The 18,672-nt window shown below is 43.5% G+C and overlaps 1 protein-coding gene across 2 annotated transcripts in view; it reads right to left on the reverse strand.

Annotated features, from left to right (window-relative positions):
* The window catches only part of nalcn (sodium leak channel, non-selective), a 93,474-nt gene that overhangs the window by 3,717 nt on the left and 71,085 nt on the right, over nt 1-18,672 (reverse strand). Inside the window, exons 18-42 of one of the 2 annotated variants that reach the window (XM_017470273.3) lie at nt 15,798-15,934; nt 14,024-14,165; nt 13,617-13,690; nt 11,850-11,951; nt 11,554-11,623; nt 11,375-11,466; nt 10,800-10,922; nt 10,643-10,699; nt 10,069-10,189; nt 9,439-9,570; nt 8,149-8,316; nt 7,073-7,177; nt 6,868-6,974; nt 5,800-5,920; nt 5,625-5,723; nt 5,424-5,517; nt 4,063-4,169; nt 3,907-3,981; nt 3,681-3,800; nt 3,496-3,567; nt 3,245-3,393; nt 2,928-3,021; nt 2,518-2,650; nt 1,958-2,073; nt 987-1,144 (exon numbers count right to left, since the gene is read on the reverse strand). In XM_017470273.3, the coding sequence (XP_017325762.1) occupies nt 987-1,144; nt 1,958-2,073; nt 2,518-2,650; nt 2,928-3,021; nt 3,245-3,393; nt 3,496-3,567; nt 3,681-3,800; nt 3,907-3,981; nt 4,063-4,169; nt 5,424-5,517; nt 5,625-5,723; nt 5,800-5,920; nt 6,868-6,974; nt 7,073-7,177; nt 8,149-8,316; nt 9,439-9,570; nt 10,069-10,189; nt 10,643-10,699; nt 10,800-10,922; nt 11,375-11,466; nt 11,554-11,623; nt 11,850-11,951; nt 13,617-13,690; nt 14,024-14,165; nt 15,798-15,934 (2,768 nt within the window). Of the gene's footprint in view, nt 1-986; nt 1,145-1,957; nt 2,074-2,517; nt 2,651-2,927; nt 3,022-3,244; nt 3,394-3,495; nt 3,568-3,680; nt 3,801-3,906; nt 3,982-4,062; nt 4,170-5,423; nt 5,518-5,624; nt 5,724-5,799; nt 5,921-6,867; nt 6,975-7,072; nt 7,178-8,148; nt 8,317-9,438; nt 9,571-10,068; nt 10,190-10,642; nt 10,700-10,799; nt 10,923-11,374; nt 11,467-11,553; nt 11,624-11,849; nt 11,952-13,616; nt 13,691-14,023; nt 14,166-15,797; nt 15,935-18,672 lie in introns of those variants that run through there. The other variant, XM_017470276.3, reaches the window with a different exon arrangement.

An 18,672-nucleotide genomic window follows, 5' to 3' on the forward strand; every position in this document is an offset into this window, starting at 1 on the left:
TTATTATTATTATTTTTTTAAATTGTAGTGCATCTCACTGTCCACTTTATTAGGAACACCTGTACACCCGCACATTCATGCAGTTATCTAAACAGCCAACAATCGTGTAGCATCAGTGCCATGCAAAAATATCATGCAGGTACCGGTGAAGCGCTTCAGATAATGTTAACACATCAAACATCCAAATGAAGAAAAAGTGTGATCTCTGTGACTTTGGCATGACCCTGGCATGGATATTGGTACCAGATAAGCTGCTTCGGAGGTTTCAGAAAACGCTGATCGCTTGGAATATACACAAAGAACACGGTGTCTTACACGGAATGGTGCGGAGAACAAAAACCATCGCGTGAGCGCCAGTAATTTCGAATAATTGCAGGCTCCTCCGAATACTGCGGCGTTTTCTTGATTTTGCCTCCGTTTTTGCCCCCGGAGCGACCGATTTATTATTCACCGAGTATATTAAGATTTTGTCCTGTTGCCCTGTCATCGATAAGTGAAGTTTCTTTAGCGCGACAATGGATGTCTCATTTGGTGAATATTTGTCCTCTTGTCCTTCATTTTTTTCTCATTCTTTCTTTGTGTCCTCAGAGGGACGAGCTGAGAAGTAACGAAAGGAAAGGAGGGGCAGTTAAAAAAAAAAAAAAAAAATGAAGTCTCCTTTCGTCCAAATTATACAAGTACTATTATACTGTTAGTCTATACTTCATTATACTATTTCCTTACTATTTATATTGCGGATATTTGAGCTGAAGAGAAATTATACTGTGCTTAAATTCTAAATTCATTACTTAATGGGACACGAAGCAGTGAATAGGACATGAGGGTTATATAGAAGGCATAACCACCAAAAGAACAGATGAGTTGTTTAAGGTGGACTTGAAATGAATCAAGCTTTTATGCTTTGATATTCAATTAAAGCATGTATCCGTTAAATAGAAAGAAAACCCACCGACTTCTGAATGGTCCTGCATGGTGCATAGGCCTACCTCAGAACATCATGGAAGGTAACATCTCCACCACTGTGCAGTCGCTCCATCTCGTAGCACATGTGCTTAAAGAGCAGCTTGTCTTTATCCAGGTCCACCTCCAGCCGGCCCCTGAGCAGTCGCAGGAGAAACTTCACCCTCGAGGTGGGGATCACGCCCTGCCCAACAGAGTAGCGCCTCATTTCAACACGACCTCTTTTCACAAGGGGTCACTAATATTGCTGAACAAACTGGCACACTGGAACTACAGCCTGGAGATTGCTTAGGATGGTACCGCTTGAAGTACCATGATATAGATTTGGACCTCAATTTCTGGGACTACGGTTGCGGCGATGGCCTCGGGACTGCGATTACTACATGCAGTTTAACACTCGGGTCTCCTTTAGTGAACAGTGGACTAGTTCAACAAACAGACTTCATATGAACACCATAATGAACTTTCTTTTACTCTCACACTATCCGTCGTCACCCAGATGAGGACGGGTTCCCTTCTGAGTCCGGTTCCTCTCAAGGTTTCTTCCTCGTATCATCACGGGGAGTTTTTCCTCACCACCGTCTCGCTCAAAAGTGATAAATTCACACACTTTAAATCTCTACCCTGTGTTTATATGTTTCTGTAAAGCCGCTTTGAGACGGCGGCCATTGTTAAAAGCGCTACACGAATAAAACTGAATTACTGCAGAACAGCTGGCTTATTCATTACTGGCCATCTTATTTACTAATCATAAACCTGTCTGCTCCTTTGTGTGACAGTTCATCGACACATCTTTCTCTCTGGCTCTCAATAAGCCTGCTAATGAACATGCCATGTCCTCCTCTACCTCTCTGTGACAGACAGTAATAACTACCATTACTCTAGAGGTGAGAATGTCAATGCCTCCAAAGAGCTCATTTGCAGGGTTTGTCTTAGAGGGTACACACTCCGACATCAACACATCATACCTCGGATCGATGGAACAACTCCACCCTACCTCCCTCTTGTCATCCACCATGTTCCAAATGATCTGAAAGTGCCGCAGGTCGTTGTAGCTTAGCAACTGATCCTCCTCCGTGGAGTAGAACAAAGAAAAGTTCTCCACAATGATAGCTGGGAGAAGGCAGGGGAAAAAAAACAAAGTGGGACGGTAAATGTCTGAAGAGCTCTCTCGACTCCATCTGCATTCACAGCACACGGGGAAAGTGTAGGTATTGCAAAAAAATAAAATAAAAAATAGCACACAGACATGACTCATCGTCCCAGGAGGGCAGACACAAAGGGCTGGCCTAGAACCAAATTTGCTCAGAATCTCATTCACGTTCTACTGGGACATCCTCCCAGAACTAATCTGTAATATTCTCAAATAGAAAAGATGATCCTATCAATAAGAGAACGAAACTTAATCACTCCAAGGACAAAAGGTGCTAATAATGCTCCCTAGCTGTCGGGCGGGAGAGACTGAGACGTGTTATTGTATTTCATTAGCTAGTTTTGCTAATGCCAGACGGAGAAGGAAATGAGGCAGGAAATTGAGTCGGGGGAAATGGAGCGTACCGACGAGCAGGTTCAGCATGATGTAGGCGATGATGACGTAGAACGAGCAAAAGTAGATAAGCGCGCCGGCATAGTTGCCACAGTCCGTCTCCCAGTAGCGGTGCTTGTCTGGTGTGCAGAACGGAGCCTGTACCTGCAGAACCAGTCCAGTAAAACACACACTCAACACGGGGAACCCAGAAAGCAGAGCAGGACCAGCCTGAAAGGAATTTCAAGGTCTTGGACTGCCACTTACTGTCATGTTATAAACATTAACCATGAAAAATGACCATGACGGATGGTTTTCTCGGAAAGTTATGTGCATGCTAAATTATACATTATACACGATCGGTTCTCAGGTGTTCTACGCATGCTGAGAATCTCAAGGTCTTAACCCGGGAGTGAGCGCACAGAGATAACTGTTGGCTTACCATGCAGTCATGCATAATCTTATTCCAGTCTTCACCTGTGACGATGCGGAACAACACCGTGATGGCCTTCCCTGCAGTGGAGAAGTTCGCGTGCCTGACAGAGACAGAAAATAAAGGAGTAAACGGAACGGGCAGGAATAAGAGAAAAGCATCACACACTCGAACAAAACAAAAAAACGACTCTAAACAACATTTAAGAAAACATTTTACACAGTACCAGCGGCACCAGGAAGGACTAGCCATTTCCAGAAGTCCTAGAGCGTTCCGAATGTCACAAAAAGCATGCCTACACTGCCTAATCGTCCCTGCCGCAGTACCTGTTAATGTTCTCTCCGTATTTGACAGTGCCAAAGAGCACCACTCCGGCAAAGGCGTAACAAAGGAGCAGCAAGAACATGCCCACTATGATGAAGAAGCTCTTGTACATGCTCACCACCACCGTCAGCAGAAGCATCTTCAGAGTCACCTACACACACACACACACAAACACACGTTTTGTTTGGTACTGTTGAAAGATTATTTCACAAAAGTATTAGTTCTTATTGAAGACAACATGAATTTTACTCACATGCTTTCCACATATGGTGAAAAACCTCAGCACTATCACACAAGTGCCCATCATGTAGGTATAAGCATTCTTCTGCAGAAGCAGATAACGCAAATGTAATCTTTTTACAGCAGGAATTTAACTCGATTCATATTTGGAATCAAGGTCAGAACAGTGTAATACTTGTATAAGCTTTTTTTTTTTACCCATAAAGAAAAGTGCAGAATGATCCATATGACGCCGAGCGACGTAACCAGCAGGTCATATCTGTTCCTCCTGCTCTGCCAGTAACCAGCTGGTGACATGGCAATAAGCTTCATAGTAACCTGTTTGCACATCACAGCAACGGCTGAAAAGTGTTCGGGCACGGCAGCCACACCTTTACCAATAACCGACACATACTATGTTGTAGAACCCAAAAGTAAAATCTACCTCTAGGACGAAAATGAAGGTGAACACTACAGACATGGTTGCCAGGGGAACTGTCACTGTGTCCTCCACATCCCACTGAAATGTACACCAGAGAAATGGCACTGAATATCTCGAGTAAACTATTGGTCGATAATGACTCAGCAGACAATTTCTCACCTTAACAGACAGCAGAACAGACTGGGCTAAGACCAGCACCGCTATGCCTCGCTTGAAGAAAGGGTGCTGCGTGATGTCATACATCTTGGCACGGAAGCCACCGTTTTCTACGAAGGGAAAAGAAGACATGAAGAAGAAATGCCTGCGCCGGCAGATTGATGTCCGAGCATAAAACACATATAAATGCAAGTGATAGTAAAAAATGCTACGAATCACCGTTAATACACTTATTATATGTCTAAGTTAAACATTGTACACCTTGACCACAAGAGACTATTACAACCAGCTCATTCCATGAGCTCACGTTTGTTTTGAAATGTACTGTCATTTGTTAAACCCAGGGTCTCAGTGCATTAGGAAATGGGGTGTATAGAGAATTCATCACAAGTCAGTAGGTAAGGGAGCCAGATGCACAGTATGCATAAGCTTGAACAAAGAAATCAATGTGGTTCATGTCACTGGTGCTAAGGTATTGATTTATTTATTTATTTTCGCCGGTCTCCGGCGGCAGGCGAACTCGCCCTGAGGAAAAAAGCATTCTATTGCCACTGCTGCCCTCAGCTCTTACCAGAGCAGACTCCTAAACTCATTTAAATCCCAACTGTGTATTAGAACTCAATTCTAATACACCGTTGGGATAATATAAGAAATAAAGTAAATAAAGAAAGAAAGAAAGACCGTGGCAGTGTTTTGAGTATCTACTAGATTGATGTGTCTTTAAAAAGAATGAATGAACGCCCTATATTTCCTTCTATTAACAGATAGTCTTAGGGTTGAAAGGAAAACAAACCTATTATAATAAGGAAAATAAACTTAGTTAGTGGCAACGTTCACAGCTTTGCTTTGTATGACATCATTATTTTGTTGTTTATAGACACCGTTGTCTATTTATGCGGGTTTACCGTATCGCCATCTCCAGCTCGTCTCCCCCGTATTTGATCGAGTTGAGTTCAATCAAAACTCAATATTTAACCATGCAACGCCGTGCAGAGGCATAGCTGAGTGCATCTTAATAAGAGTGAGCCTGAGAACAGCGCCGCTAACAATCAGCACACACAGTGTGTGGAGACACGGCGAGATTTGCTCACTCAGCTCTCTAAAGTACACTAGGCCCATGGGAAAGCATGCTGCGAGCATCTGCATCTTCTACGCTGAAAGTAAATGGGATTTTTCCATCTCATTGTGTAATTGTCTTAGGGGTGCACCCTCAGGTAGGTGCGATGAGTGCTTAACTTTATTCAGTGCCTGGAATCTGAGGAGAGCTGATTAAGCACTCTAGCACTCTCAGTGAGAGCCTGGGGATGACTCATTAGTGGTGGAGAGAGAGAGAGAGAGAGAGAGAGAGAGAGAGAGAGAGAGACCTGGACGTGGGGGAAGGTGCAGTGGCTGAGCAATCTTTAGCCTGCTCTTCAGATCTTCCCATCTCCTCTGGTCCACTGTCAGCAGAGCTGTACCCTGAACAAATGCACAGAACGGAAATATACCCCTAGACCAGCTCCCCACACCAACATGTACAGAATCTACACTATACAAATCCTTTTTTAATCATGATCATAGCTTACCTTGTTTTCATTAAAGTTAGCAATTACAACTCCCACAAACAGTGTAAGGCCAATCATACAGCCCAGGAACACAAAAACGTGGATGTAGATGCCGTGGGTCTGCAATAAGAGTCACAACATCACTCAGTGTCTGCTTCAGGTGAGTTTAAGGCCTAATATTCAGGCAGAGACCTACCGGATCCACTCTGTGTATGATCACATCTCTGACCTCCACCCATCCCTTCAGAGACAACACCTCAAAGAGAGCCAGCATGGCATTGCCGACATTGTCAAAGTTGAAGTTGCGAGGGTTTGCCCTGGAAACACACATAATCAGGAATGGGTCAAAGGTGAACACAAGCCAGAGTCGAAATTTCAGGAAGTACAAATCCCGAATCTAGTACAAATCCCCCGGCTCATGAGTGAAATGAAGACAACACATTACTAGAAAAGCTTTCTGGACAACATCTCGTAACTATTTATTCTATAATGGGCTGATAATACTTTTGCGGTGGCTGTTTTAAAACATTAGTCCCGTGAAGTGACAACTGGACGAGTCAACAAGAGAAGGACAGGAGAAATATCTGGAAATGAAGGCAGCGTAGAAATGAAGAACCCGAAGAACAATATCGGAATCAGTTCAGTTTGAAATGACAACAGCTTTTTCTCCCAAGTGGTCAGGACTCTCGAAAACAAACTTATACTGAATGCCATCTCAGCTGATAGACTCTTACCCAACAGAGCGGTGTAATAAAATCAAAAAGGTGTTTAAACTAAGTATTAGTTTAGGGGTGTGCACACTTATGCAACTAGCTTAGTGTACGCTTTTTATTTATTTATTTTTATTTATTTATTTATTTATTTATTTATTTATTTATTTATTTATTATTATTTTTTTCTTCCCTAAAAGAATTTCTGATTGTTTTTCGTCATTGTTTTCATCATACGTTGTTTTATACCATTTTAACAGGGGTGAGTAGACTTTTTATATCCATTGCGTAATATCAAAATATGGATTTCTAAAGCACTCTGAGTTGCTTTCATATTCATTACGTGGCCTGCAGCTGTCACGTCACTCAATTCGGCACCGTACTATAGCTAGACTCCACCCTGCTTGAGTGGCAATTCATGCACGTGCATTCTGTTATCTCTTACCTTCCCCCACCCCCAAAAAACACGACGGCTTCATGGTTTTATATAATAATATCTTCTGTAATAATACACCAAATATTTCCCAATATCAAATTCCTCTGTGGGTCATTACCATACTCTGGGAACCCAAAATCCAGGTTTCCTCTCTCCTGGTCTGAGCTTTAGGTTGAGGTTTTTCGAGATGCTCACATTGATTCTGAAAATGCCATGACAGTCTTTCTGCAAGGGTTTACAAAGCGAAAGGAAACATTTCAGTCCAAGGAAGTGCATGAATAAGATGCTAATACGCTTATAAGGAATAATGCATTCAGTCCTACCTCTTCGATTATATGAGGATCATTACATTTGGCAAGCTTCCCAGCAAAGAGCTGTACCCCGAAGCTCGCAAAAACCAGCATTAATGTCAGGAGTAGAATGGACACCTGTGTGAAAAAAAGGAAAACTACACTTTGGATGGTATTCCTACGGAACAGATGTACACTGAATGCCAAGCGGCCGTATTTGAAATGGCGTTTGCACGGAAGTCGGCCCGCGCAGGTCACCGGGAACAACCTCGGTAATATCTGACTTCATAAAACGTGTAGGAACATTCGCAGTGGCTCAACAACGCTGCGTATGGGCAGACCTGATTGTCAAACAAGCATACACAAATCCCTCAATGGATCCACCTCATGTCTGCTTAGCCAAAGAGTTAAATAATCAAACTCAATATCATCAATAATCATGAGAAGTATAGTAATTAGAGTAGTATAACATGAGAATTAAATAACATTGGGAATCATAATCCTGTAGTAAAAAGTAGATAATAAGGTCAGCGTGTAGTCGGATATGTACACAGGAATGCACAGACATGGGTAGGTTAATAATTTAGTCGAGTAATAAGTGCATTTATGTACAAAACCACATGTCTGGGCTACTCGAAGAAGTTTGGCTATCATTATAATTATATACCGTAGTTTCATATCAGTGCTTCATTTCTGTCTGTTTGATTAAGGTCTCTTCAACACCCTGCAGCATGCTGACCCCACTGGGGTCGTTAATACATAAAGCGCTCATTAAACCTGAATCTACTTCAATCTCACTATGAAAACGTGTAATAAACAGAGTCCGCATAATGACCTACAGCTGAACATGAACATGTGGTTCATCAACATGTGGTTCGAACCCTAACCCTAACCCTTACACTAATCCTTACCCTTTCCTGTGTTCCCACTATGTTGATTTGATCAACATTTACCATTGCACTTGGTGAATATATTCCATTCTGAGTCAAGTGATTTTCAGATGTGAATTTTGTCGCTGACGCACATGCCTCAGTCCAGACTCCAATGACTGCGTTATTTAGAATTGTGTAACCTTTTGTAGACAGGCATGACCAAGTAGATACACTCACCAGGAAGATTTCTTTGAATCCTTTGAGGACCTCACGCACCACCTTCCTCATCTGAGGCACCAGCTTGAAGATGCGCAGAGGACGCAGGCAGCGCAGCATCATCAGAAGCTGAGCACCTGATTCTGGAGGCACGTTGGTTGGCAGCCAGCACAGGAAGATCAGGCTGACCTACGGAGACAGAAAGAGACAGCGATTAAGATAGGAGAAAAGGAAAACGACCTTTTAAGCTCGCCAGCAAAGTGGCATAGTGTAATTCAATAAATTAGTTCATTAATGCCTAGCTTCTGAACAAGTCAAAAGAAACGGTAAATGGCCTGCACTTATATAGCGCTTTTTCAACCTTAGCAGTTCCAAAGCACTTTACACTGTGTCTCATTCACACACACACACACAGCAGCGGTAGCAGAGCTGCCAGGCAAGGCGCTAACTTGCCATTGGGAGCAACTCGGGGTTCAGTGTCTCGCCCGAGGACATTCGGTACGTGGAGTCACGTGGGCCGGGAATCGAACCGCCGACCCTACGATTAGTGGACGACCCTCTCTACCGCCCGATCCACAGGATGTGAACATTTAACATCCATCTAACGAGAACGACTCTAAATAAAAATATCCACAGGATGGCACTGTACGCAATGCACCACCTTACTTTTACACCCTTACAAAAGTAAGAAGTACCATTGCTGGGGTATCCGACAGTTCGGACTTATTTCAATGAATAATAATGAACTCAAAGTATGCAGGAAGTAATTTATACGTCCAGCTATCTACTCTAATCCATACCGCTTATCCTACACAGGGTTGTGGGGGAACCTGGAGCCTATCCCAGGGAGCACGGGGCGGGGGGCACCCTGCACGAGGTGTCAACCCATCACAGGGTTAAATCGCACACACATACACACACTAAGGACAATTTGGAAATGCAAATCAATCTACAGAGCAAGACTTTGGACTTGGGGAGGAAACCGGAGAACCCGGAGGAACCCCCGAAAGCACGGGGAGAACATGCAAACTCTGCGCACACAGGGTGGAGGCGGGCTTCAAAACATCAACCCCAGACGTGCGAGGCAAACGTGCTAACCGCTAAGCATTAAAGACTTCATTTAGTCTTTTATCATTTATGTATATTACTAACGCATTCAGCTCATATATTTATAGTCATTACTGAACTGTCTTTAAGAGATACTTTGAGCTCCGACTCATCAGGGAAGCCTCGAATCAAAGAGAACTTGAGCTTTCACATGAATTATCAATAGACTGAGCTGTGGCAAGAGCGAGAGGAATGGATCCATACTAAATAGATGAAAATGTCCATGACTCCACCAAAGTCCCGGATGACTGCAGTAGGGGTGAAGAAGAGACCGTCTGCCATGATTTTCAGGGTCAGCTCAATGCTCATGAAAATGACAAACACGTACTCGGCTATCTGTGGAAAGGAAAGAGACATCCAAAGCAGCAGATTTCAACTCGGTTAATATTCCAGGAATGACAATTTAGCTGCTATGAATACCATGCAGAAAGAAATCAGCCTTGTGATGCTAAAGACGTGGAACAGCGCTCTCAAAATCAGAGATATTACGCTAAATACAGTGACTTTAAGCACTGTCAAAAAAAGAAAACTTTCGAAATGATTTAATTATTTCCAAAATGACCAAAAGGACGCCAAATCAGTGAGAATGACTTTCCTCAGCTCCGTCTCTGCCTCCTTACTGAGAGGATAATGTGTTAATGACGGAGTGTCAACTGGGCACAACGAAGAGCTGAAACTCATTTCACTATGAGCCAGATCAGCTGTAAAACATTTGGTTTAATCAGTGGAAAAGGCTGTCGAATGTTTCCAGTCGCTATCCAATTCAAATCAATGACTAAAGATAAAAACAAGGCAGTTATCATTTAACTGTGTAGATATATTTATGTTTGATACCTGTAGAGTTGGCACGTGCATGACTCTGATGAATGGAGACTCGAACATCATGGAGATGCAAGAGCAGATGGTAACCACGATCATTACCCAGTCCAGATACGTGACCAAGCCCAGGAGGTCACTGTGGAGAGCATACACGCAAGGTTTACCCAGAATACATTCAAGGCACTCGTTAGCCAACAGTAGGTCTTAGCACACTGCACTGATAAGCGGCTTTATATAACCTTTAGGGATTCCTTAGATGACTGTAAGCCTCAATCCCCTCAAATGTAATATCCAACAAACACATGACTATTACTGAGGTTGTTGTTTTTGTTCTTCTCCAAAAGGGATATAAAGTGCACATTAAAATCCATGACACAGCGCCCCCTGGAGCAGAGAGGGTTAAGGGCCTTGCTCAAGGGCCCAACAGTGATAGCTTGGCAGTGCTGGGGCTCGAACCCCCGACCTTCCGATCAGTAACCCAGAGCCTTAACTGTCCAGCCATCACTGCCCAAACCAAACCAAATAGAACATGCTGTGTTATAAGTCAGAACCGAATGCACTCACGGGGCATTTAAAGTTTACAACTTACTATAACTGATGATATTTTGTGCTCTTCACTGCTCCTGTTACAGGATCTGTTTTCAAGCTGCTCATCAAAAACAAACGCATACACGTCACGTCATGCATTCGGACTGAATCATCAAAGGGAATCAAAATAGTTGCTTTGTGCTGATTAGAAGTCGTACGCGTTGAAGCGGGCCCGCACGATCATCCTGCAGAAGTTTCTGAAGCGATGCTCTCTCCCCACTATAAAAAGCGGCTTGTCGAAGTAAGGGTGATTCTCTCTCAGCTCCTCTTCTTGCACTTTCCTGGTAAGGAAAGGGTCCGCATGCAAAGAAACAAAACAAAAAAACATTTCAAAAGCTAGGTACCTAGGGCGTGTGCTACACATCCTGTTCCTTACTATCAACGGACAAAATGGCTGCTGAAGATTAGGACGCTGAGGCCGTGTGGGAACGGTGGAGAAACTGAAGTACGAACGCTAAGCCGAGTCAAGCGGCGTGCTCTCTCTAGCGAGTCCCACGAGACAAGCTAGCCGAATATCGTCGAGAATGACTTTAAATATTCCTCTGTTCCTTCAAGCTAATATCAGGTAGAGTACAGAGCACATGGGTCATTTTTTTTCATATGGCAGAAAGTAAAACATGACTCATGATAATAGCGCCCGAGGAGAGCGAGACAACAGTCTGTCTGATTGAGTATGCAAGTGTGTGTGTGTGTGTGTGTGTGTGCATAAACCGATCCAAGGGCCCTGCTTTACCGTTTCATCTCAGCCTGTTCCTTCTTCTCCTGGATCATCTTGATCTCGCTGTCCTCTCTCTGAGCGTTGCGGTAGCGTACGGTGCTCGAGTGCTGCAAAACACGTTCCACTTATATCTTATATCTCCTCTGGCTGTCCCATATCAGAGTGACAGAAGGTGTGTACGTGTGTGTACATACGTCTTGAGTGAGCGTCTCTAGAGATTTGCCTCTGCTGATCCTCTGGCTTGTGGAACCGTGTCTGAGAGACCTGGGCAAGCACATCATCATCATCATCATCATCTCAATACAACAAACACAACCCATAATTAATAATAATAATAATTATAATAATAATTATAATATTTTGGCTACTTATTGGGGTCCAATTCCACCATTAAATAAAAAACTCTTGCAGGACAGCAGTGTGAGAACCATGGTTCTACATGAATACACACCCATAGCATAATGTGTGTGTGTGTGTGTGTTGATCAGACCTGCGCTCTTGGCGAATATGATGCTGCACGCTGAGGATGGAGCGCTCTTTGGTCGGCTGGCCCTCAAAGGAGCCGCTCAGCATGCGCTGTCTGGTGCAGGCTCTGCAACCAATCAACATCCTTCAGTGAACACACTTACCACAAATGTTCTTTTGTTTTCGCTTAAAACTCTATCGCGATATTTTCAGGTGTTTATTGCGATAACGATACCAGTGACGATATTAAACATAGTACCGTGCACCGCTGCTTCCTAGCTACAAGTCCTAGCAGTGAGATCTCGAGAGCCTCGGGAACACAAACACTGATCTAAAAGTAAAACGGATTTTCAGCGGTGCACGCTACTATGTTTAATATCGTCACTGATATCGTTATCGCAATAAACACCTGAAAATATCGCGATAGAGTTCTAAATCCATATCGCCCATCCCTAATAAACAGTCAAGTTTTTGTTTTCAGTTCCTTGTTATTAAATCGTATTGTGAGAATAGATATATTCACTGTTATCATATAAGCTCTTTTGTGGCGTATTACGGCGTATGAAGATGGCAGACACAGACTGGGTAGTCCCTGAATAAGCGACTGGCCTCTATCGCTATGCACTGTATACACACCCTGCAGCACGGCATGGCAGATGGCACTAATTAGCATACAGCGTGTAGCACAGGTAGGGAGCAGGTCTGAATTGCTGCCCCACTGCAGCGAGGAAAAACTAATTAATCCCTTTTTAACCCAGTGAAATATAGAGCATGCAATCTGAACATCTAAGCGTGCACCCTGGCATTACAGTAAATCGGGGTCAGTTTCTTTTTTTCTGTCTCGAACGAGAAAACGGCCTTTCCGTCGACCCTGCCGAACAACAGCACCGATGTCATCAGTCTTTGCCGCGGTTGTAGCCCGACCAAATGGAAAGCCATTATCGCGCTATTCACATCTCCGCTGCGTCATCCATAAAGGTCCAACAGGCTGTGCGTGCATACACGTTCAGCCATTTCCTCCTCATCGTCATTCAGGCTGTTAGCCTGTCATTCACTGACGCCGTTATGTTGACCATTAATTGCAAAGTCATGTACCAGAACACCAGCTAATGACAATCTGGGCTTCGGGCGAATGCGTCAGCTTCATTTACGACCAGTCATTGTGATGAGTCTCTGTGTCGGCACGGGCAGACAGACCCGAAGCCCCAGACGGCACGAGCAGACAATGTGAGATGGCTACTGATGTGCTGTCTGGCAGTTAAGAAGGAAGAGAAGGAGGGGTGTGTGTTATGTGTGTGTGTGTGTGTGTGTGTGTTATGCAAGCAGATAAGCTTGGCCAGGTAAGAAATCTTGCAGACGTGCTCGGAAACCTGATGGTGAACCACCAGGAGCAGGAGTCCCGTGTGACATAGTGTGCGATATATTCAGCCTGACACCGCTAGACGCAACATAGCTGCCAATCTCACAGCGGTGCCAAACATTTAATTATTAATTAGCTTATTCATGCTGATAGGTGCCCTAAAAAGAGGCTGGAGATGGAAGCTCCATTATCCGACCTGACACCGAACTGGATAGACAACAAGCCTGATGCTATATGTTCTGCGTTACCTGAGCATTAGCATCGCATTCCGTTGCATCTTATGCTACATCACCATCACATCCAGACAAAGTCTGCGCTTAACAGGACCGGCCTTTAGAATTAGCAAAAACCTCTTTGTACCATATAAGTGCACAATATTTTAGTTCAGGAAAGAACTCCAGTGTGTGAAAGAGAAGGTTTTCCCCAACATACCGTAGGATTTTATTGACGGTTGTTTCTTTTTCCAAGAGATTGCGAGCATGGATGCTGAATATTGATTTCCTCAGCTAAAGCAGAGAAATATATTTAGACAGTAAGCCACACACGCAGGAGACATATCACACAAAGATCGATACGAAGTGCGATTCATATGCAGGCATCGGCGAAAAATTACGCTCTTGTGCTGGAAAACATCTACAAAAAAGGTCATGCTTTTTTTTTCTCTCTCTCTCTTTTTTTTTTTTTTTTTTTTGGTCAGCTACTGAACGCAGCTAAACATTGATGTAGAACTCTAGTGATTGTGGATTCGCAAACTATGGAGGAGTGCTATGCTTATTAATTAGCATATCGCACTGATCGAGCGATGGTCGAAAGGCGGGAATGTAACCGCGTGTGTGTACCTTCTGATCAATGTATTTGTTGTCCTCGATGGCAGACCTCTTGGAGTGGTCACAGGAGGACGAGGAGGCAGAAGGGAGCCTGCGGAACAGACAGCTGGGGTCCTGCTGCTGCCGGTCGATAAACTGTTTCATAAAGCTCTCTCTGTATCACACACGAGCACACAAAACATGAGCGTTTCATGATATATTCCACAGGACGACCACAAAGAAATAATCTTACATTTCAGTACTGTACTTCTTCGCAAGCTTTGACATACGAGTGAGGTCCGAAAGCCTGTGAGCACTGCGAAAATGCTTCGACTTTGCATACTTAATACAACAGTTTTCATTACAAATTATAGTCTTGAGAACGGTGAAAAGTAGGGAGACATTATCTCTGTGCAGTTCTCGCCTGGTTTCCCACGGAAGCTAAGCAGGGTTGAGATAGGCCAGTGCCTGGATGCTAAGGTTGCTGATGGAAGTGGTATTAGTGAGGCCAGCAGGGGGCACTCACACTGAGGTCTGTTTGGGGCCTAATGCTATACCGTAGAAACGACACGGTCTTTCGGACGGGACGTTAAACCCGTGGTCCTGACTCTCTGTGGTCATTAAAAATCCCAGGACACTTACTGTAAAAGAGTAGGGGTATAACCCTACTCCCAAATTCCCCCGTTGGTTCTTCTCTACCACGGCCTCCTAATAATCCCCATCTCTGAACTGGCTACATCACTCTCTCCTCCCTGCTAATATCTGGTGTGTGGTGGGCGTTCTGGCGCAATATGGCTGCCATCGCATCATCCAGGTGGACGCTACACACTCGTGGTGGTTGATGAGATTCCCTCCCCATACTATGTAAAGCGCTTTGAGTGTCTAGAAATAAAAGCGCTATATAAATGTAAGGAATTATTATTATTATTATTATTATTATTAGAATCTTTGAAATATGTACATGAATGTCAGAGTTTCTTAGTATTTGGTGCGTCCCCTTTTTGCTTTAATGGCAGTCCGCACTCGAGCCAGTATGGACTCCACAAGTTTGTGTAAAATCGTGCGATCCATTTTTAGTTCGAATCCATCGTGCGTCACTATAAGAGATGAGGTATAAGGAAAATCTGACCTTCTGTGCAAAGCATGGTCGGTATCACACGTAAATATTCAAGATATTGGACCTTTAGTTCTTTACAGATTCTAAAACCTTTCCGATTTAAAAAATGCAATGTGGCCTCGGATATTAGATGTACCCCGCTGTAGGTAATACGATATTAAAGAAATACAAAAGTAGTATAAATTAGAGTAATACTGTGTGATGACCTCCAGACCTGCTTGACCTTGGTTGACCCTGATTCGCTACTTCACTTGTGACTCATTTTTCTGCTGCTATGGATGGAAACCCTATCCCAAAAACAGCCCACCCACGCTTCAGTGGATAATTTCCCCTGGATATTAAAGATTTGTAGCTAGGAACTGCTGCTGTAATCACACCGACTATGATGCGCTTACCGAACAACCTTTCAACACACTTTGCACGGTTTATATAAGTGTATAACTGTAAACTTTAATGATTTATAATCCCACTATTCAGATGTTCTTTTCTTCGCTCATCTCAAGGTTTCTTCCTCGTGTTGTCTCAGGGAGGTTTTGTTTTTCTCGCGTCGGTCTCGCTCAATAGATATCTAAGTTTGCATAATTTCTGTAAAGCTGCTTCGATGTGTATTGTTCAAAGCTCCATACAAATAAATCTGGACTGAAATGAAACGGAACGATAGAGGGAGAAGAAGATCAGTTCATACGCTACCTGATCCTGGGCACAGTGAAATCTGATGGCAGCTTGGAGATCTTCACCATCTGCGGTCTGTTGGGGAACTTCTCAAAGATACGCAAGCGCAAGGGGAGCTTCTCTTTTGTGTCAGCATTGGCCTCACTCTGCTTCAGCTGTGGAGATGATGTGGGGGGGGGACGAAAACATTTCAAATGATGGAAGATCTAAACCGACAAAGATAACCGCTTTGATAGAAATACTTTAGAGTTCATTTCATTGGTAAAAAGATTTCAGGTCCAGAACACAGCTTATTATAATATTCTTCATGGATCGTTTCTATCTTCAGTAGTTCTGTCGTCAGGGCCGTTTGTAGCTGTAATCGGGGTCACCTGAAAAATGCAGGACATTTAAACAAAAGACACACGTGTAGACATTTCAGCACAGCACTGCGCAGACTCCGTCTCCTCGGCTGACGGTGTATGAAACAGAGCGCTGTAGCTTACTCTGCAGTGCGTTTCTCGGAATTAATGTGGACCTAGAAGCGATGTGACCTTTAATCCTTCTGTAGTTTTATAATGCCACAAAGGCACTCTGGTGCTTAGCACTGTGTACAAGAGAAACTCACTCATCTTCCCACGGCCAGGCATTCAAGAGGGATAAGAAACAAGTCTGAGTGCAACCTGGAGGTATATATACACAGCTCTGTGCATTAGAAAAATGATAATAATTAGGGTCAGTGGTAGCTCAGTGATTACGACTGATCGGAAGGTCGCGAGTTCAAATCCCAGCACTGCCAAGCTGCCACTGCTGGCCCACTGAGCAAAGCCCTTCACCCTGAAATGCTCAGTTGTATAAATGAGATAAATGTAAGTCGCTCTGGATATGTGCGTCTGCCAAACGCCATGAACGGAAATGTAATTATTATAAACTGTGCTTGTTGAAGCACACGGTGCTGTTCTGAAATCCTGCCCGAAGATGGCAGCAGCACCCAGCCTGAGAGTAGTCACGCTGAAATAATCAGCCCCCATACCACACATCAGGAAAACAACATCAAAGCAAATCACCATTACAAAATCCATCTGCGTTCGGACTCATACGACTCGTATGACGTGCATATACAAGCCAAAATGTTCACACTGGACATGTGAAAAAGGGATACATCACAATTTATCACGTTATAAACAATTATATCAATTAATTGTTTATGAAAAAAGACTAATTGATATTCCTTGGCTGGCATGGTCTGTCCGGAAGCCTGTAGATGAAAATGACGCATTTCTGATGAGAAACGGAAGCCGTGGATGGATGCTCATCGACAGCGGTGGAAACAAGCTGCCAACCCTCACGGTTTCTCTCATCGTTGCGAAGACTACTGAAAATCCTTTCCGAATGAAAAGGGTGGGGCAACAGGAAGAAGGGAATAAATAGGGCCCACAAGACGTAGGACAGGGAACCATGCTTTCACTGGTCTATAGATGCATGTATAACTGAACTGAAATAGTGCATTTACTTGGCTCTTGCACAGCTGTAACATACTCAAGCAGTATCGCACAAGCAAGAGCGTGCTTATACAGAACATCGGAACGGCTGTGCTTCGGCCGTAGGTAAAAGCCCGCAGGCTGAGTGCCATAAGTACTCACAGCCATGCCAATATTCAGTATAACAGCACGGCTGTGATTGTGATATTGCTTTTATACAATGGCTCTATAAACAAGAAACAAATATTGAATAAGTCAAATTCGGGACACAATATGAACTAGCAGAAATACAGTGGGGCAAATAATTACTGGAAAATTCTTGGACATGAATTTACGAACCCAGCTGATATTAATTTGCACAGATAGGGGGTATAATTACTTACGGAATATCAGCTGATTCCTCACCTTACCTTGTCTTGTAGAACTGCTTTTTCTTAACGTGTTCAATACTTTTTTCCCGTGTCCTTCCTCTTTATTACACATAACTTTATTTATGTACTTTAATGTTGCGAATTCTTTATATTTCCTGATTTCTTGAGTTAATACTGACGTCTGGGGAAAATCCCTCGTGAATAACTTCATCGGGAATATATTTATTGAAAGAAATCTTGACGCGTCCGATACTCATTTCCCCCGCCGTAGAGCCCAAAGAACCCACAGTCGCTTTATAACCTGTCGGCTAGCCCACGGGCTAGCTAGCTCACGTTGATTCGTACATTACCGTTAAAAATACTTCCGGTAAAACTGGCATCCCTGCATCCTTTTCATCTTCACTGAATAAAATTTTTCTATACACCATGTCCTAATCTGAGTAGCAGTGTAGAACTAGTTTTAGAAATGTTGAGCGCAGACCAACATGGACAGTCAAAATGGTACACCACGTTGTGTTATTATTGCCGAGCGAGATGGATGGCACCAGGCCATTAGACCAGAGAAAGAGGCATGCTCTGACCTGCCCCATAAGCACCTCATGGGAGATTGTGTTATTTGGAGCTGAAAATCCTCCAGGACAAAAGAATATAAAGAAACCTTCTCTGTTGATGTAAATGGGATTTCACTCCCATCTACATCTACATCAACACACTGGAGCACTACAGAGACATGCTAAAGAGTGCTACGAATGTCCTGAGAAGAACTTTAATACCCTGGAATGTTTTTCTGGGGTAAAATGTTCAGAACTACAGTTGAAACAACAGGATGTCTGTGTCCTGGTGTTTGTTTCGGGGAGGATGCAATTCCCGTGGCTATGCGACAAAGATTAACGCATCCCATTGATTACAACACATAGCACAACTCAGAAGAGATGCGTGGCCTTCGTTCTTGACCTTTTACTGTGACCTTACATAAGATCCCTGCTAGTTAGCAACTTAAAAAAAAAAAAACAAACATCTACAGTCGTCTTTTCCAGGACTGGGCCAAAGCTGAATTTCCGT

This window comes from Ictalurus punctatus, chromosome 6, assembly GCF_001660625.3.
Source record: "Ictalurus punctatus breed USDA103 chromosome 6, Coco_2.0, whole genome shotgun sequence".
NCBI classification, from domain to species: Eukaryota; Metazoa; Chordata; class Actinopteri; order Siluriformes; family Ictaluridae; genus Ictalurus; species Ictalurus punctatus.